The 15,075-nt window shown below is 51.2% G+C and overlaps 1 protein-coding gene across 1 annotated transcript in view; it reads right to left on the reverse strand.

Annotated features, from left to right (window-relative positions):
- Positions 1-3,291: 3,291 nt before the first annotated feature.
- The window catches only part of usp22 (ubiquitin specific peptidase 22), a 33,413-nt gene continuing 21,629 nt past the window's right edge, over positions 3,292-15,075 (reverse strand). Inside the window, exons 5-13 of the mRNA XM_064324366.1 lie at positions 13,369-13,535; positions 12,785-12,932; positions 12,028-12,133; positions 10,172-10,330; positions 9,083-9,209; positions 8,125-8,216; positions 7,648-7,710; positions 4,662-4,811; positions 3,292-4,163 (exon numbers count right to left, since the gene is read on the reverse strand). Coding sequence (XP_064180436.1) covers positions 4,121-4,163; positions 4,662-4,811; positions 7,648-7,710; positions 8,125-8,216; positions 9,083-9,209; positions 10,172-10,330; positions 12,028-12,133; positions 12,785-12,932; positions 13,369-13,535 — 1,055 coding nt within the window. The 3' untranslated portion in view covers positions 3,292-4,120. The remainder of the gene's footprint in view (positions 4,164-4,661; positions 4,812-7,647; positions 7,711-8,124; positions 8,217-9,082; positions 9,210-10,171; positions 10,331-12,027; positions 12,134-12,784; positions 12,933-13,368; positions 13,536-15,075) is intronic.

A 15,075-nucleotide genomic window follows, 5' to 3' on the forward strand; every position in this document is an offset into this window, starting at 1 on the left:
TGTGTGACTGAGAGAAACCGCCTCCCTCTCCAGTGTGACTGAAAGAAACCGCCTCCCTCTCCAGTGTGTGACCGAGAGAAACCGCCTCCCTCTCCAGTGTGACTGAGTGAAACCGCCTCCCTCTCCAGTGTGACTGAGAGAAACCACCTCCCTCTCCGGTGTGTGACCGAGAGAAACCGCCTCCCTCTCCAGTGTGACTGAGAGAAACCGCCTCCCTCTCCAGTGTGTAACTGAGAGAAACCGCCTCCCTCTCCAGTGTGCGACCGAGAGAAACCACCTCCCTCTCCAGTGTGTGACTGAGAGAAACCGCCTCCCTCTCCAGTGTGACTGAGAGAAACCGCCGCCCTCTCCAGTGTGACTAAGAGAAACCGCCTCCCTCTCCAGTGTGACTGAGAGAAATGCCTCCCTCTCCGGTGTGACTGAGAGAAACCACCTCCCTCTCCAGTGTGACTGAGAGAAACCGCCTCCCTCTCCAGTGTGACTGAAAGAAACCGCCTCCCTCTCCAGTGTGACTGAGAGAAACCGCCTCCCTCTCCAGTGTGACTGAGAGAAACCGCCCTCTCTATGTGCACGAGGAATCGCGTCTCTCAGTTATGAGAGAAACACCTCCTCTCAGTGCTGGAAAGAAACGCCTCCTCTCAGTTGGACGAGAGAAACACTCCTCTCCAGTGCTGAGAGAAACCCCATCTCAGATGTTAACATGAGAGTAAACGCCTCAACCTCATGCGACTGGAAGTGTAAACAGCCTCCTTAACATGTTGACGAAGCCCCTCTCATAGGCTGACTGAAAACGCTCCCTCTCATGGCTACTGAGAGAAACCGCCTCTTCTACGTGTATGAGGAGTAAACCGCCTCCTCTCCAGTGTGTGACTGAGAGAAACCGCCTCCCTCTCCAGTGTGTGACTGAGAGAAACCGCCTCTCTCTCCGGTGTGTGACTGAGAGAAACCGCCTCCCTCTCCGGTGTGTGACTGAGAGAAACCGCCTCCCTCTCCAGTGTGCGACTGAGAGAAACCGCCTCCCTCTCCAGTGTGTGATTGAGAGAAACCGCCTCCCTCTCCAGTGTGCGACCGAGAGAAACCGCCTCCCTCTCCAGTGTGTGATTGAGAGAAACCGCCTCCCTCTCCAGTGTGCGACCGAGAGAAACCGCCTCCCTCTCCAGTGTGTGACCGAGAGAAACTGCCGCCCTCTCCAGTGTGTGACCGAGAGAAACCGCCTCCCTCTCCAGTGTGACTGAGAGAAACCGCCTCCCTCTCCAGTGTGACTGAGAGAAACCGCCTCCCTCTCCAGTGTGACTGAGAGAAACCGCCTCCCTCTCCAGTGTGACTGAGAGAAACCGCCTCTCTTGCCAGCGTTGGATCGAGTCCATATGAAGAAACAACAGGCTGGAAAAGAACAGGAGTCTGGACGAAAAAGAATAAAATTATACCACTGAAAAACACCAAATCAGATGTTAAGCACAGAGGTTAAAGCGCCTAACCTATGCGACTGGTAAGTGCTTTTTAACAGCTCTATAAATATGTTTGACAAGCTTTATAAGAGCTCTATAAATGTCTATAATGGCTTATAAGACCCGTATAAAGGTTTATACGCTGTATGAAGGTGACTGTAAAGGCAGACAAAAGCTGTTTATAAATGTCTAGAGGTTTGTAAGAGCTCTATAAACAACCTTGCCTTGGCCAAGCTGCCTTATGCTCATGTTCTCGTGTGTGGCTCGCTTAGCATTTTCCACCTTTAACCTCTGACTGCTCTTATTTTTAGCACAGTTTAGCTTAGCGCTCGACTCAAAAATTAAAAAAAAACTTTAGGTATAGAGATGTGAAAAAAAGAGATGAAGAACAGAGAGTGCGACAGGAAGGAGAGGAAGGTGCTCTCGTTTGGTTTGTTTTTAATCACTGAAAACAGATGAAGCTTTCCCCCCCCCCCCCCCCCATTCTCCGTTTAGAATCGCTTTTCCTGTTCAGTTCCCTGAATGTCCAGCAGGTGGCGATCAGCGCACCACCGCTCTCCTTTAAAGCCTCGATGGCGGTGCTGTTTATCACTCCAGAGTGGGCCAGTCTTCCTGTGCATGTGTCGGGGCAGAACAAAAAAAAAAAAACAGAAATGTTTTGCAGTTGCACGCGGAGGGGGGGGAGGGGGGGCACTGTCCAGGTGACTCGTGCGCCAGACGGCTTTGGAGATTCCAGTATTCAGAGGTGGGGTGGGGGGTGGGGGGGTGGGGGGGGAACAGGTGGGGTAGGTGATGCCCCCCACCCCAACCCCGACACCTCGCTCAGCTCAACGGATTAAGGAAATTTCACCTTCAATTTTTCACACACACACACACCAACACACACACACGCCACATGCACACACACACACACACCACATGCACACACACAGGTGCATTCGCACATACACTCACACTCTGTCTCTCTCACACACACACCCCTTCCAATCTTCAGCTTTGCGCTCACACACACACACACACACACACACACACAGGCGTACGCGCACATACAGACACATAAACGTAACGCAAAAATCAGCGAGAACATTTATAACAAAAACCAAAAACAGGAAAACATGGCTGCCCCCCCCCCCCTTCAGTCTCCTGCAGGTCCAGGGAGGGGTTCCGCTCCGAGCCGAGCTCACCGCGCCATGCCGCTAACATTCCGGTCATTTCCATGGCGACGCCCCCAGCTGCCGCGCGCCGCCGAAGCTAACGCTAGCGGCTCTGGAGGAGGCGTGGGCCCGAAAAGCTGCAACCTGTTCCCCCACCCCTCCCGTCGGGCGTGTAACCTGCATCACCAGCGGGACGATCAGATCTGGCAACATCCAATGCCGAAACGCTGCCCCCCCGTCCCGTCCCACCCTGCCCCGCCCTCCCCCCATAACTTTTCACGTTAAACCCTCCCCCAAACACTTTTCAGAAGGGGGGGGGGCCCGAGGCCGCCTCCCCACCCCCCTCCCGCCCCCCAACCCCCCACCACAGAGCTTCCCTCCCTCTTTTTTCTGAATCTTTCCACCTCCCAAAAGGAACACAATGACACTGCAACAAACGCAAAGCAAAAACAGTTTGGGGGGGTGGGGGGGTAAGTAACCATAAACAAGAAATCAACCAGTTTCTAAAAAAATATATGTATATCCCCTGCCCCTTCAAACCCCTCCTCCAATCACGCCTGCCCCCCCCACTCGCTTCTGCAAAGTGGGCGTGGCCTCAAACCTGCCTGCATGTGTCCTTGGATACGGTCTCTATGGAAACGGCGCTCCACCATTTTTGTCCCCCCCAACCTTTGCACTACAACCAAGGATTTTCTTCAGTCTTTTTTTTTTTTCTTAAAAAATAGATGTGTACTAGAATTCATACAGTATTCCATAACCAAATAATCCACAAATAATAATTATCGTTAAATGTATAATAAACAAGTTCTTAATACCATTGTGTTCTGTGTGTGTCGTTTTCCTTTTTTTTTTCCTTTGTGTTTTTTTCTTTTTTTTTGTTTGCATTCAGACCCATGTGCATATGAGAAAACAACTGACAGTGGCAGGGGGTGGAGGGGGGCGGTAAAAAAATAAAATAAAAAGAAGAGTCTTCCAGCACTTGCAGACATAGGGGGGGTCAGAGTGACACCAGTGGGTCAGGTTGTCCAAATCTCTGCCGTCTGTCCGTTCGTCCGTTGGACTCTCTGCTCCGGGCAGGAAGGTGAAAGTAACAAAGCTCCTCCCCCTCTTCATCCTCCTGACCCCGCCCCCCGCCCGCAACGGAATCATCCTGTGCCTTCATCACTTCCTGTTCCTGTTCCGTTGCTCTCCTGTCAAGTAGTAGCAGATGCTGGTAGTTCAGTGCCGACTGATTTTGCTTATATATATAGATAGAATTTTATTTTATCTTTTCTTTTTTTTTTTGCATGATTAGGTTTTCTTTTCTTTTCCATATTAATTTCTCGTTAATAGTAAAGTTCTCAGGTAGGCTGTGTATCATTATTTTGTTTTTGTTTTTTTAAATCCTCTGTAGAGTTTTTGTGTTGATTTCGCTCCTCCCACACACACGCTCTCTCCAGTCTCTTGAATTTCTGTCTTTACTTCAGGGTCGCGAAGGAGGAGGAGGAGGAGGAGGAGCAAGAGCAGGAGGATGCTCTTCTACTCATACTCAAGGAACTGCTTGTGATAGAACAATAGATACCTGTCAGAGAGAGAAAGAAAAGAGACACATCATCACATAAACAACCTCACTGGACACATTCAGTAAGACAAAATGACAAAATAAAATTTTCTGTATCTAAAAAAACTGCTGAACTTCCTAAAAGAATAGAAGACTGTATGAGACTTACACAATCTAAAAATTACACAATAAGACTGGCTTAATGAGGCAATAGCAAAAGAACCCAACAGTATAAAAACCTTCAACAATCTTTTCAACTCTCACCTAAAATGAAGGATTTAAAATAGGTGTACACCATGGCAAGCATACAACTCAGAGCCAATGGAGGATTCAGATCCTTTAAGAATCCAGAAACGTTCTAGAGCTACAGACAGACACGGCGCCGTGAAATTCGGTACGGGGCGGGGTGGAGTGAGGCGGGGCGGGACGGGGCGGGGCTGTGAAATTCGGTTTGAATGAAGAGAGGCCGCGGGGAGGGGTGGGACAGGGCGGGACAGGGCGGGGCGGAACGCGACTCACCCTTCGCTGTCCAGGACGTCCTTGATGCTGGCCTTGGTGATGACGGCGTCGTCGCACTTGAACCACTGGTCCTTGTGCTGCCGTATGAAGGTGGTGTAATGGCCGCTCTCCAGGGTGCCCTGGTGATTCACCACCGCAAACAGGGAATACCTGACGCACACACACAGGGGAAGTCACTGACTCGCACCCGCGGATCACCAAATCACTGACTCGCACCTGCGAATCACCAAATCACTGCATCGCACCCGCGAATCACCAAATCACTGAATCGCACCTGCAAATCACCAAATCACTGACTCGCACCCGCGATTCACCAAATCACTGACTCGCACCCGCGAATCACCAAATCACTGCATCGCACCCGCGAATCACCAAATCACTGAATCGCACCCGCGAAACACCAAATCACTGCATCGCACCCGCGAATCATCAAATCACTGAATCGCACCCGCGAATCACCAAGTCACCGACTCGCACCCGCGAATCACCAAATCACTGCATCGCACCCACGAATCACCAAATCACTGAATCGCACCCGCGAAACACCAAATCACTGAATTGCACCCGCGAATCACCAAATCACTGACTCGCACCCGCGAATCACCAAATCACTGAATCGCACCCGCGAATCACCAAATCACTGAATCGCACCCGCGAATCACCAAATCACTGAATCGCACCCGCGAATCACCAAATCACTGAATCGCACCCGCGAATCACCAAATCACTGAATCGCACCCGCGAATCGCCAAATCACTGAATCGCACCCGCGAATCACCAAATCAATGCATACCTTAGTGTGGCTGGGTGGTTTAAAGACCACCAATAAAAGAGGCTGATTAAGGTTGTATGGCCCTCCCTATGATGATTAATTTGATCATTCACATTACATTCTTTTATATCCTTACTTTTGCACCTGTGTGAACGTTTGTGTATATCAGTTATTCCTGCATGTGTGCAGGGACGGTGTTTTATTTTAAGCACTCTGCAGTTTAGTGTAAATGGGTTTGAGGCCGCTGTCGGAGACAAAGCGCTTTAAATAAGTCTGACATGGCCGACTGTTCCCGGGAAGACAAACTGAACGTGTGAAACAGAGGAAACGCCGAGGAGAGCGACAGAGTGAACCAGAGCCTTTAGCAAGCTTAGCTTAGCGCTACTGCACTGCAGCACACCACATACACACACTCACTAACACACTCACACACTCGCACACACTCGCACACACACTCACACACACACACACACACACACACTGTCACACACACATCACACTCACACACACACACTCACTCAGTCACTCACACTCACTCACACTCACACACTCACACACACACACTCACACTCACTCACACTCACTCACACACTCACACACACACACTCACTCACTCACTCACTCACTCACACTCACTCACTCACTCACTCACACACACACACACACTAACACACTCACACACTCACACACACACTCTCACATACTCACACACCACATAAGCCGCGTTTCCACCGCAGGAACTATACCCCGGAACTAGGAACCTTTTGAGGAACTCGGTGCGTTTCCACCGCAGGAACTAGGGTCTAAATTTAGTTCTGGGGGCTTTGTTTTACCCCCCAAAACGTTCCTGCTCGGGGGGTAGTACTTTCCGAAAGTACAGGAACCTTTTGGGTGGAGCTTGCAGCGCTGAACATTTCTGATTGGTCGAGTACTCGTAGCATTTGTGTTGTATTTATTTTCCGCCATTACCTGCCATGTTTGAAAATATGCAGCGGCAAACCAATTTATTTTCATAATAACTTCAAATCAAACTTGTATGTTATGCGGCGCAGTAGCCTACTTTTGGTTATAGCCTGTCAACGTCTTGGAATTATAACGTGTGCTCGTCTGTTCTTTTCTTGCTTTAGTATTCGTTTTATAAAATGCTAAGCATTCGTGCTGGGACAGCATATTACGTAGGCTACCAAAACATTCAAACGGATTAATTCGGTTGCTGAATATTTGCTTCCGGATTTTCTTTGTTAGCCCGTTGTAATTGACTCAAAACGTTTGATACAGTTATGTGAGGTATGCGGTAGTTCTGCATAATTAACATTGGTGATACAGTACAAGCAAACTGGAAATCACCTTTCGCACTTTTTATCCGGGTAAAATAACAGGTTAATTCTAGTAATCTTCCCTTTAGCTTTTTCAGTTGCCGTAATTTTACTCAATTTTAGTGCCATTTTTCAATTCCACGAAAAGACCAGGAAGACTATGGACTCATTTATGGTGCATGGTTCGCATCTGGAGGGCACACTTCGCTGCTCGGCTAGCAGTAACTTCGAAGGAAAGCAAACGGTGGCTGTACCACTACTAATTTACATTTTCACGCAAGTCCGAGTTTTCGTTCTATTCTTGTCATTTTGCGATTAGCCTATATGGAATTGAGGACGAGAAAGTAATAAAACAGCAAATTGTTTACAACGTGTGCATGTTTTCTGCTGTTAATGAATGTGTTTGAGAGGATATATGAAAATCAATAAATACAAAAGTAACCATATATAGTCATTGTTGGTAACCCGTTGTATATAAGTGGAATAAACCCCTCCGGGCTGTCCCGGTTATTAGAAAATAATGTAGGCTACTTCGGTAGTATGGGGTTACAGAAGAAATCATATGACAGATGGACCGACGACAACGTCAGTGGGCTAATTTGCCTAATCTTCGCGGTACTTTAGACCCCGGTGGAAACGCAGACAACCATTGGCTGAAGGAACCTTTTAGTTCCTGGTAAAGTAGTTCCTGGGACTGAAAGTTCCGGGTAATTTTGGTGGAAACGCGGCTATACACACACTCACACCTCACTCACACACACACACTCACACTCACTCACACACTCACACACACACACTCACTCACACTCACTCACTCACACACTCTCACACACACACCACATTCACACACTCACACACATTCACGCACTCACTCACACACACTCACATACACACTCACTTATTGTCGTTGTTTAACGTGTCCACCGACTGCTGGTACTGTCCGTTCATCCGGCTGTCTTTACTGTAGGAGAGAGAGAGAGAGAGAGAGAGAGAGAGAAGGAGAGAGAGGGAGAGGGAAGGAGAGAGAGGGAGAGGGAGGGAGGGTGGGAGAGAGAGAGAAGGAGGGAGGGAGGGAGAGATGGAGAGGGAGGGTGAGAGAGGGAGAGAGAGCAAGAGAGAGAGAGAGAGAAAGAGAGGGAGGGCATAAATGACAGGAGAGACATTAACAATTTTCACACTGCGGAAGTACCACAGGCACAATCACACACAGACCCACGCGCATGCACATGCACACACACGCACGTGCACACACACCCACACACGTGCCCGCCCTCGAATGACTTCCTGCTGACTGCCACTAAGGGGCGTCGCTCAGGAGCAAACTAACCCGTGACCTGATAGGACGATGATACATGCCCCGCCCCCTCTCCCTCACCTGGAGGCCATGAAGGGGGTCATGTCCAGCTCCAGGGGGAAGGACACGTACGTGCTGATCTTCTTCCTCAATTTCGCAGAGTGCTCAAACCTCTGGGGAGGGGGGGGGGGAGTAGGGGAGAGAGAGAGAGGGGAGAGAGAGAGGGGAGAGCAGGAGAGAGAGAGAGACAGAGCAGGAGAAAGAGAGGGAAAGGGAGGGATTGGGGAGGGAGGGGAAGAGAGAGAGAGGGGGAGCGGGGGAGAGAGACACAGAGCAGGAGAAAGGGAGAGAGAGGGAAGGAGAGAGAGGGAGAGCAGGAGAGAGAGAAGGGGAGGGGGAGAGATGGGGAGGGAGGAGATGGAGGGAGAGAGAGGGAGAGCGTTAGAGAGAGAGAGACAGAGCAGGAGAAAGGGATGGTGAGAAAGGGAAGGAGAGAGGGAGGGAAAGGGAGGGAGGGGGAGAGAGAGACAGGTACAAGTGAGTACAGGCAAGCAAAGAGACAGAACAGGTGGAAAAGGTCATTATAACTATATGAGACAGATCAGACTCAGGGGGTCACAGATCACAAGCATACCAGGTGAGACACGAGTGAGACTTGGGTAAGAATCAGGTGAGAATGAGGCGAGACTGAGGTGAGAATTAGATGAGACTCAGGCCAAACTCAGGTGAGACTCAGGTGAGAATTAGATGAGACTCAGGTGAGACTCAGGTGAGAATTAGATGAGACTCAGGTCAAACTCAGGTGAGACTCAGGTGAGAATTAGATGAGACTCAGGTCAAACTCAGGTGAGACTCAGGTGAGAATTAGATGAGACTCAGGTCAAACTCAGGTGAGACTCAGGTGAGAATTAGATGAGACTCAGGTGAGACTCAGGTGAGACTCAGGTGAGAATTAGATGAGACTCAGGTCAAACTCAGGTCAAACTCAGATGAGACTCAGGTGAGACCCAGGTGAGACTCAGGGGACCTGGTAACTCACTTTCAGATGGAAACAGGCCACGATGGGAAGCTTCTTCATTGTCAGCTGTTTGGTTGATTCCTGGTAACTATGGCAACCGCTGCACTTGATTTTGGCACTGCTTCCTAAATGCTCTGGCCGGGTGAACCTATGAGAGAGGTAAGTAACACACACACACACACACACGCACGCACACACGCACGCACGCACGCGCGCGCGCACGCACACACACGCGCACGCACGCACGCACGCACGCACGCACATGCACACACACACACACGCACGCACGCACGCACGCACACACACACACACACACACCACGCACACACACACACACCACACACACACATTCACACACACCACACATGCACACACACACACACGCACGCACGCACGCACGAACACGCACACACACACACGCACACACACACACGCACGCACGCACGCACGCACGCACGCACGCACGCACACACACATGCACACACACACGCACGCACGCACGCACGCACACACACACATGCACACACGCACGCACGCACGCACGCACGCACGCACGCACGCACGCACACACGCGCACGCACGCACGCACGCACACACACGCACGCACGCACGCACGCACGCACACACACGTACACAAATAAGTAAATAAGTAAACAAGTAATGACATACTACCTGGGAATCTACCACCAAAAACACACCATTTCCATGTACTGTACACGTGAGTGTGTGCTGTGTGCAGAGGAAAGGACAGTCTCCTCAGCACACAGAGAAGTGATAGGGAGGGATGGAAAGAAAGGGAGAGGGAGAGGGAGAGAGAGAGAGGAAAAGAGGGGTGAGAGTGGAGAGCGAGGGAGCGGGGAGAGAGAGAGAGGAGAGCGGGAGAGAAGAGAGGAGAGAGGAGAGGCGAGAGAGGAGAGAGGGAGAGAGGGAGAGAGAGGAAGAGAGAGGAGAGAGGGGAGAGAGGTGTGAGAGAGAGAGGAAAAGAGGGGTGAGAGAGAGAGGAAGAGAGCAGGGTGAAAGAGAGAGAAGAAGAGAGGGGTGAGAGAGAAAGGGAGGGGGGGAGAGAGAGAAAAAAAGAAAAAGAGTAGAGAGAGTGGAGAGCGAGGGCACCTTCGTAGACAGTCTGTGAGCGTGGTGGGGCCGGTCACATGACCCTCTCCGTTGACGATGCCGCCGTCGCCGCCCGGACTGAGGGGCCAGAAGGGGGTGGAGGAGCCGGGCAGGTCCAGACTGATGTCCCAAAACGGGTCTATAGTGGTGGAGACACCTCTGAACAGAGTGAGAGAGAGAGAGAGACAGGTCAGAGACTACTGTGTGTGTGTGTGTGTGTTTCTGTGTGTGACTGCATGAATGTGTGTGTGTTTCTGTGTGTGTGTGTGTGTGTGTGTGTGAGAGAGAGAGAGAGACAGGTCAGAGACTACTGTGTGTGTGTGTGTGTGTGTTTCTGTGTGTGACTGCATGAATGTGTGTGTGTTTCTGTGTGTGTGTGTGTGTGTGTGTGTGAGAGAGAGCGAGAGATAGGTCAGAGACTACTGTGTGTGTGTGTGTGTGTGAGAGAGAGAGAGACAGATCAGAGACTACTGTGTGTGTGTGTGTGTGTGTGAGAGAGAGGGAGAGAGAGACAGGTCAGAGACTACTGTGTGTGTGTGAGAGAGAGAGAGAGAGAGAGACAGGTCAGAGACTACTGTGTGTGTGTGTGTGAGAGAGAGAGAGAGACAGATCAGAGACTACTGTGTGTGTGTGTGTGTGAGAGAGAGAGAGAGAGAGAGAGACAGATCAGAGACTACTGTGTGTGTGTGTGTGTGTGCGTGCGTGTGAATGTATATGTGTGTAAGAGTATGCGTGTGTGTTTCTGTGTGCGTGCGTGTGAATGTATATGTGTGTGAGATTATGTGTGTGCGTGTGAATGTTTGTGTGTTTCTGTGTGTGAGTGCATGAATGTGTGTGTGTTTCTCTGAGTGTGTTTGTGCGTGTGTGTGAGAATGTGTGTGTGCATGTCCAAATTTGCCACCAACATTTTGAACTGCTAATGGGTGCCTGTAAAATCAGCCGATGCACAATCAGTGTAAGCCCAGCTAACCGCTCCTCTGCAGCAAACACACATGCATTAGGATGAGTCATCAATGCAGTACACAGTCTGGCCACTAGAGGGACACGGAGAGCGGAGAAGCAGGGTCGCGGGTGTACGTGTGTGTTTCTGTGTGTGCGTGTGTGTGTTTCTGTGTGTGTGTGTGTGTGTGTGTTTCTGTGTGTGCGTGTGTGTGTTTCTGTGTGTGTGTATATAAAAGCAAAGTGTGCTGGGATGGCGGCAGTCTGGTCAAAAAAACGCAGATGAGGGCTTTCTGGGTTTCTGATATCATTTAAGTTTTAATGAATGTTTTTTGCTGCTCCAGAGAGTTTCTGAGTGGAGTTAAATGTTTTTGGGATATTTACACAAGTATCCGCTGACAAACCGGGTTTACAACCCTGGGTATTATGGAATTTGGGGGTTTGTGGTCTAAAGCAAGAAAATAAACTCAAAGAAATATTACGATGTTATGATGTCATGCTTCCCGGAGGCGCGCACTAAGTTCAGTTTTACAGTGTGTATTCACAATTGTAAACACAAATGTCCCAGTATGCTTTTTTCAGCCAAGCGGTATCCAGCTGCCTGCCCCAGAGGAAATGGTTCCCATTAAAATAAGATTAAACAAAGCAGTCTGAAGAATAACAGGGAAAGACACACGAGTGCGTCCTCCAGAGGAACAACGTCCCTCTACAAGCTGCTGCAGAACTCCGCCATACTGCCCACCGTAAAGTGCTCACGCATACACACGCACACACACACGGCAGGTGCATACACACACACACACGCACACACGGCAGGTGTATACACACAGACACACAGACACACAGCCAGACAGATAGACACACACACACACACACACACACTCGCACATGCCCACACACACGCGTGGGGGTCTTACTGGCAGACTTGGCAGGTGACGTCAGATTGCAGCCCCCCAGTGAAGATCTGGTCGATGATGCAGTTGCAGTGGTTCGGATTGTTGGCCTTTTTCCCATTGTCGTCGCCTTGGTGACCGTCACCAGCGCCAAGAACAAGTACAAAAGAGAGATTAAAAACCACAACACGCATCACCCTCTGTGACTGCACACTCCCTCCCTCCCTCCCTCCCTCCCTGCCTCCCTCTTTCTCTCTCTGCCTCTTCCCCCCTCTCTCTCTCTCTGTCTGTCTGTCTATTCCTCCCTCTCAGTCTCCTCTCATTCTACCCTTCCTCTCTCAGGAAGCTGCTCAGCCCCCTAGCTCCGCCCACATCCCCAGTCCTACCCTCTACATCCCCTGACCCCACCCATATCACCAGGCCCCGCCCACACTCCCTGGCCCCACCCACATCCCATGGCCCCACCCACATCACCAGGCCCACACTCCCTGGCCCCACCCACATTCCCTAGTTCCGCCCACATCCCCAGGCCGGCCCCCTACATCCTCTGGCCCCACCCACATTCCCTAGTTCCGCCCACATCCCCAGGCCGGCCCCCTACATCCCTTGCCCCACCCACATCCCCAGGCCCTGCCCACGTCCCGTGGCCCCGCCCACACCCCCAGGCCCCGCCCACATCCCCGTGGCCCCGCCCACGTCCCATGGCCCCACCCACATCCCCAGGCCCTGCCCACATCCCCCTGGCCCCGCCCACGCCCCGTGGCCCCGCCCAGCAGCACACCTTTGCAGTGGCGGTGCAGCACGTCCAGCGCGGCGATGAGGAACTCGTGGGCGTCCTGCTGCTCGTAGCCGGCCAGGTGGCGCGCGTGCGTCCACACCAGGTGCAGCAGCCGGAACGGAATGTGTGGGGAGCGGTGACCAGAGTAAAACTGAGAGGGGGGGAGGAGAGAGGGGGAGAGAGAGAGAGGGGGAGGGAGGGAGAGGGGAAGAGACAGAGAGAGAGAAAGAGAGACGGGGGAGCAAGAGAGAATATATAAGCTTTATAAATGTGGCAGGATATTTCATGGCAAAAAGGCAGACCCAGTAATTGAATTTCACTGAACAAAATGCCATTTCCTTTCATTCAAATTCCAAATATATATCCCCTCATATACTTTCATTAAAAATGTGAAGAATTGAACTGGAGTTTAATCAGCAATTCAGGCCTGAGCCCGATCCTGAGCCTGCTGCGCGTTTTTACACGAACGTGTGAATGTGTACGAGCCCGCGTTCGAGTGTGAACTTGAAACGGCCCATTCTGCCCACGCCACACCCACGCCCCATCCCTGCCCCCCCCCCCCCCCCACCCCACCCCCCCAGGCTCACCTCCTGAAAGAGCTGGGCCATCTCGCACACCAGGCAGGAGTTGGACTGCATCTCGCACTTGTGCCGGTCGGACAGGAAGAAGTCCCGCAGCAGGGGAGTGTGGGTAAGGGCCTGGACGATGCAGTTCATGAAGCAGGTGTTCCCCAGGTTTATCAGGCCCCGCAAACCTGCCGCCGAAAACACACACAGGAGACGCGTTTGCCGCAAACTGAGGGGGGGGGGGGGGGGGAACTGCAGCCACTGTTAACGGCTTAGCTCAGCTAACAGGCTGACACACTAACCTGCTAACCAGCCACCCGGCTAATCTGCTAATCTCCTTTCCAGAAAAATCAGATCAAGCAAAAAAAAAAAATTTTTTGTAGCGTATTTTACAAATTATTTTCACAGTATGCTTCACAGTAACCCATGACCTAAAAGCCCCAACCTGCTAAGCCCACTGAATTTACAAGCTAAACTCCCAACCAGCTCTCCCTGCTAATCTCGCTACCAGCTAATACCCCAACCACAGCTAGCCCTGCTAATCTCTTGACCAGCTAACATCCCAACCAGCTAGCCCTCCTAATCGCCTTACCAGCTAGCATGCCAACCAGCTAGCCCTGCTAATCTCCTTACCAGCTAGCAGCTCAAACAGCTAGCCCTTCTAATCTCCTTACCAGCTAACATCCCAACCACAGCTAGCCCTGCTAATCGCCTTACCAGCTAGCAGCTCAAACAGCTAGCCCTGCTAATCGCCTTACCAGCTAACATCCCAACCAGCTAGCCCTGCTAATCTCCTTACCAGCTAACATCCCAACCAGCTAGCCCTGCTAATCTCCTTACCAGCTAACATCCCAACCAGCTAGCCCTGCTAATCTCCTTACCAGCTAGCAGCCCAACCAGCTAGCCCTGCTAATCGCCTTACCAGCTAACATGCCAACCAGCTAGCCCTCCTAATCACCTTACCAGCTAACATCCCAACCAGCTAGCCCTGCTAATCTCTTTACCAGCAAGCATGCCAACCAGCTAGCCCTGCTAATCTCCTTACCAGCTACCAGCCCAAACAGCTAGCCCTTCTAATCTCCTTACCAGCTAACATGCCAACCTGCTAGCCCTGGGGAAGAGGGAATTAATCCTATGATAATGAATGGAATGATAATGGCATCCACCATTAAGACGCTAACCTGTTAACAAGCTAACATGCTAACTTGCTAAACCCGATTGCCCAGGCCAGAGAGAGAGAGGTTGTTCCAGGCAACAGACAGATGGCTGGGTTTTAGGGGGGCTGGGGCCCTCTGTCACCAAGGTAACCTGAACAGGTGTGGCACAGGTAGGGGGTCTGGGAAAGGTGCCCAGATGAGCTCCACAGAACCTGAATGAGACACTGACCCCCTCCAGGGGATAAACGGCCCCAGCGGGGGCCAAAACCGAAAGATGAACAAAGAGAAAAAAAAAGGACAGGGTGGGGATGTGACTGATAAAAGGATAAAAAAGAAAAAGTGAGGAAGAGAGAAAGAAATACAGGTACAGAGAGGTGGAGAGACAAGAGAGAGAGGAAGGTAGGGACAGGGAGAAAGAGGGAGGGAGAAAAGGGAAGGTAGGAGAGCTCTTACCGATGGTGCAGTTTGGGGTTATTTTGGGGCAGGTAGGAGAGCTCTTACCGATGGTGCAGTTTGGGGTTATTCTGGGGCAGGTAGGAGAGCTCTTACCGATGGTGCAGTTTGGGGTTAT

The sequence above is a fragment of the Anguilla rostrata genome, chromosome 2 (genome assembly GCF_018555375.3).
Source record: "Anguilla rostrata isolate EN2019 chromosome 2, ASM1855537v3, whole genome shotgun sequence".
Lineage (NCBI taxonomy): Eukaryota > Metazoa > Chordata > Actinopteri > Anguilliformes > Anguillidae > Anguilla > Anguilla rostrata.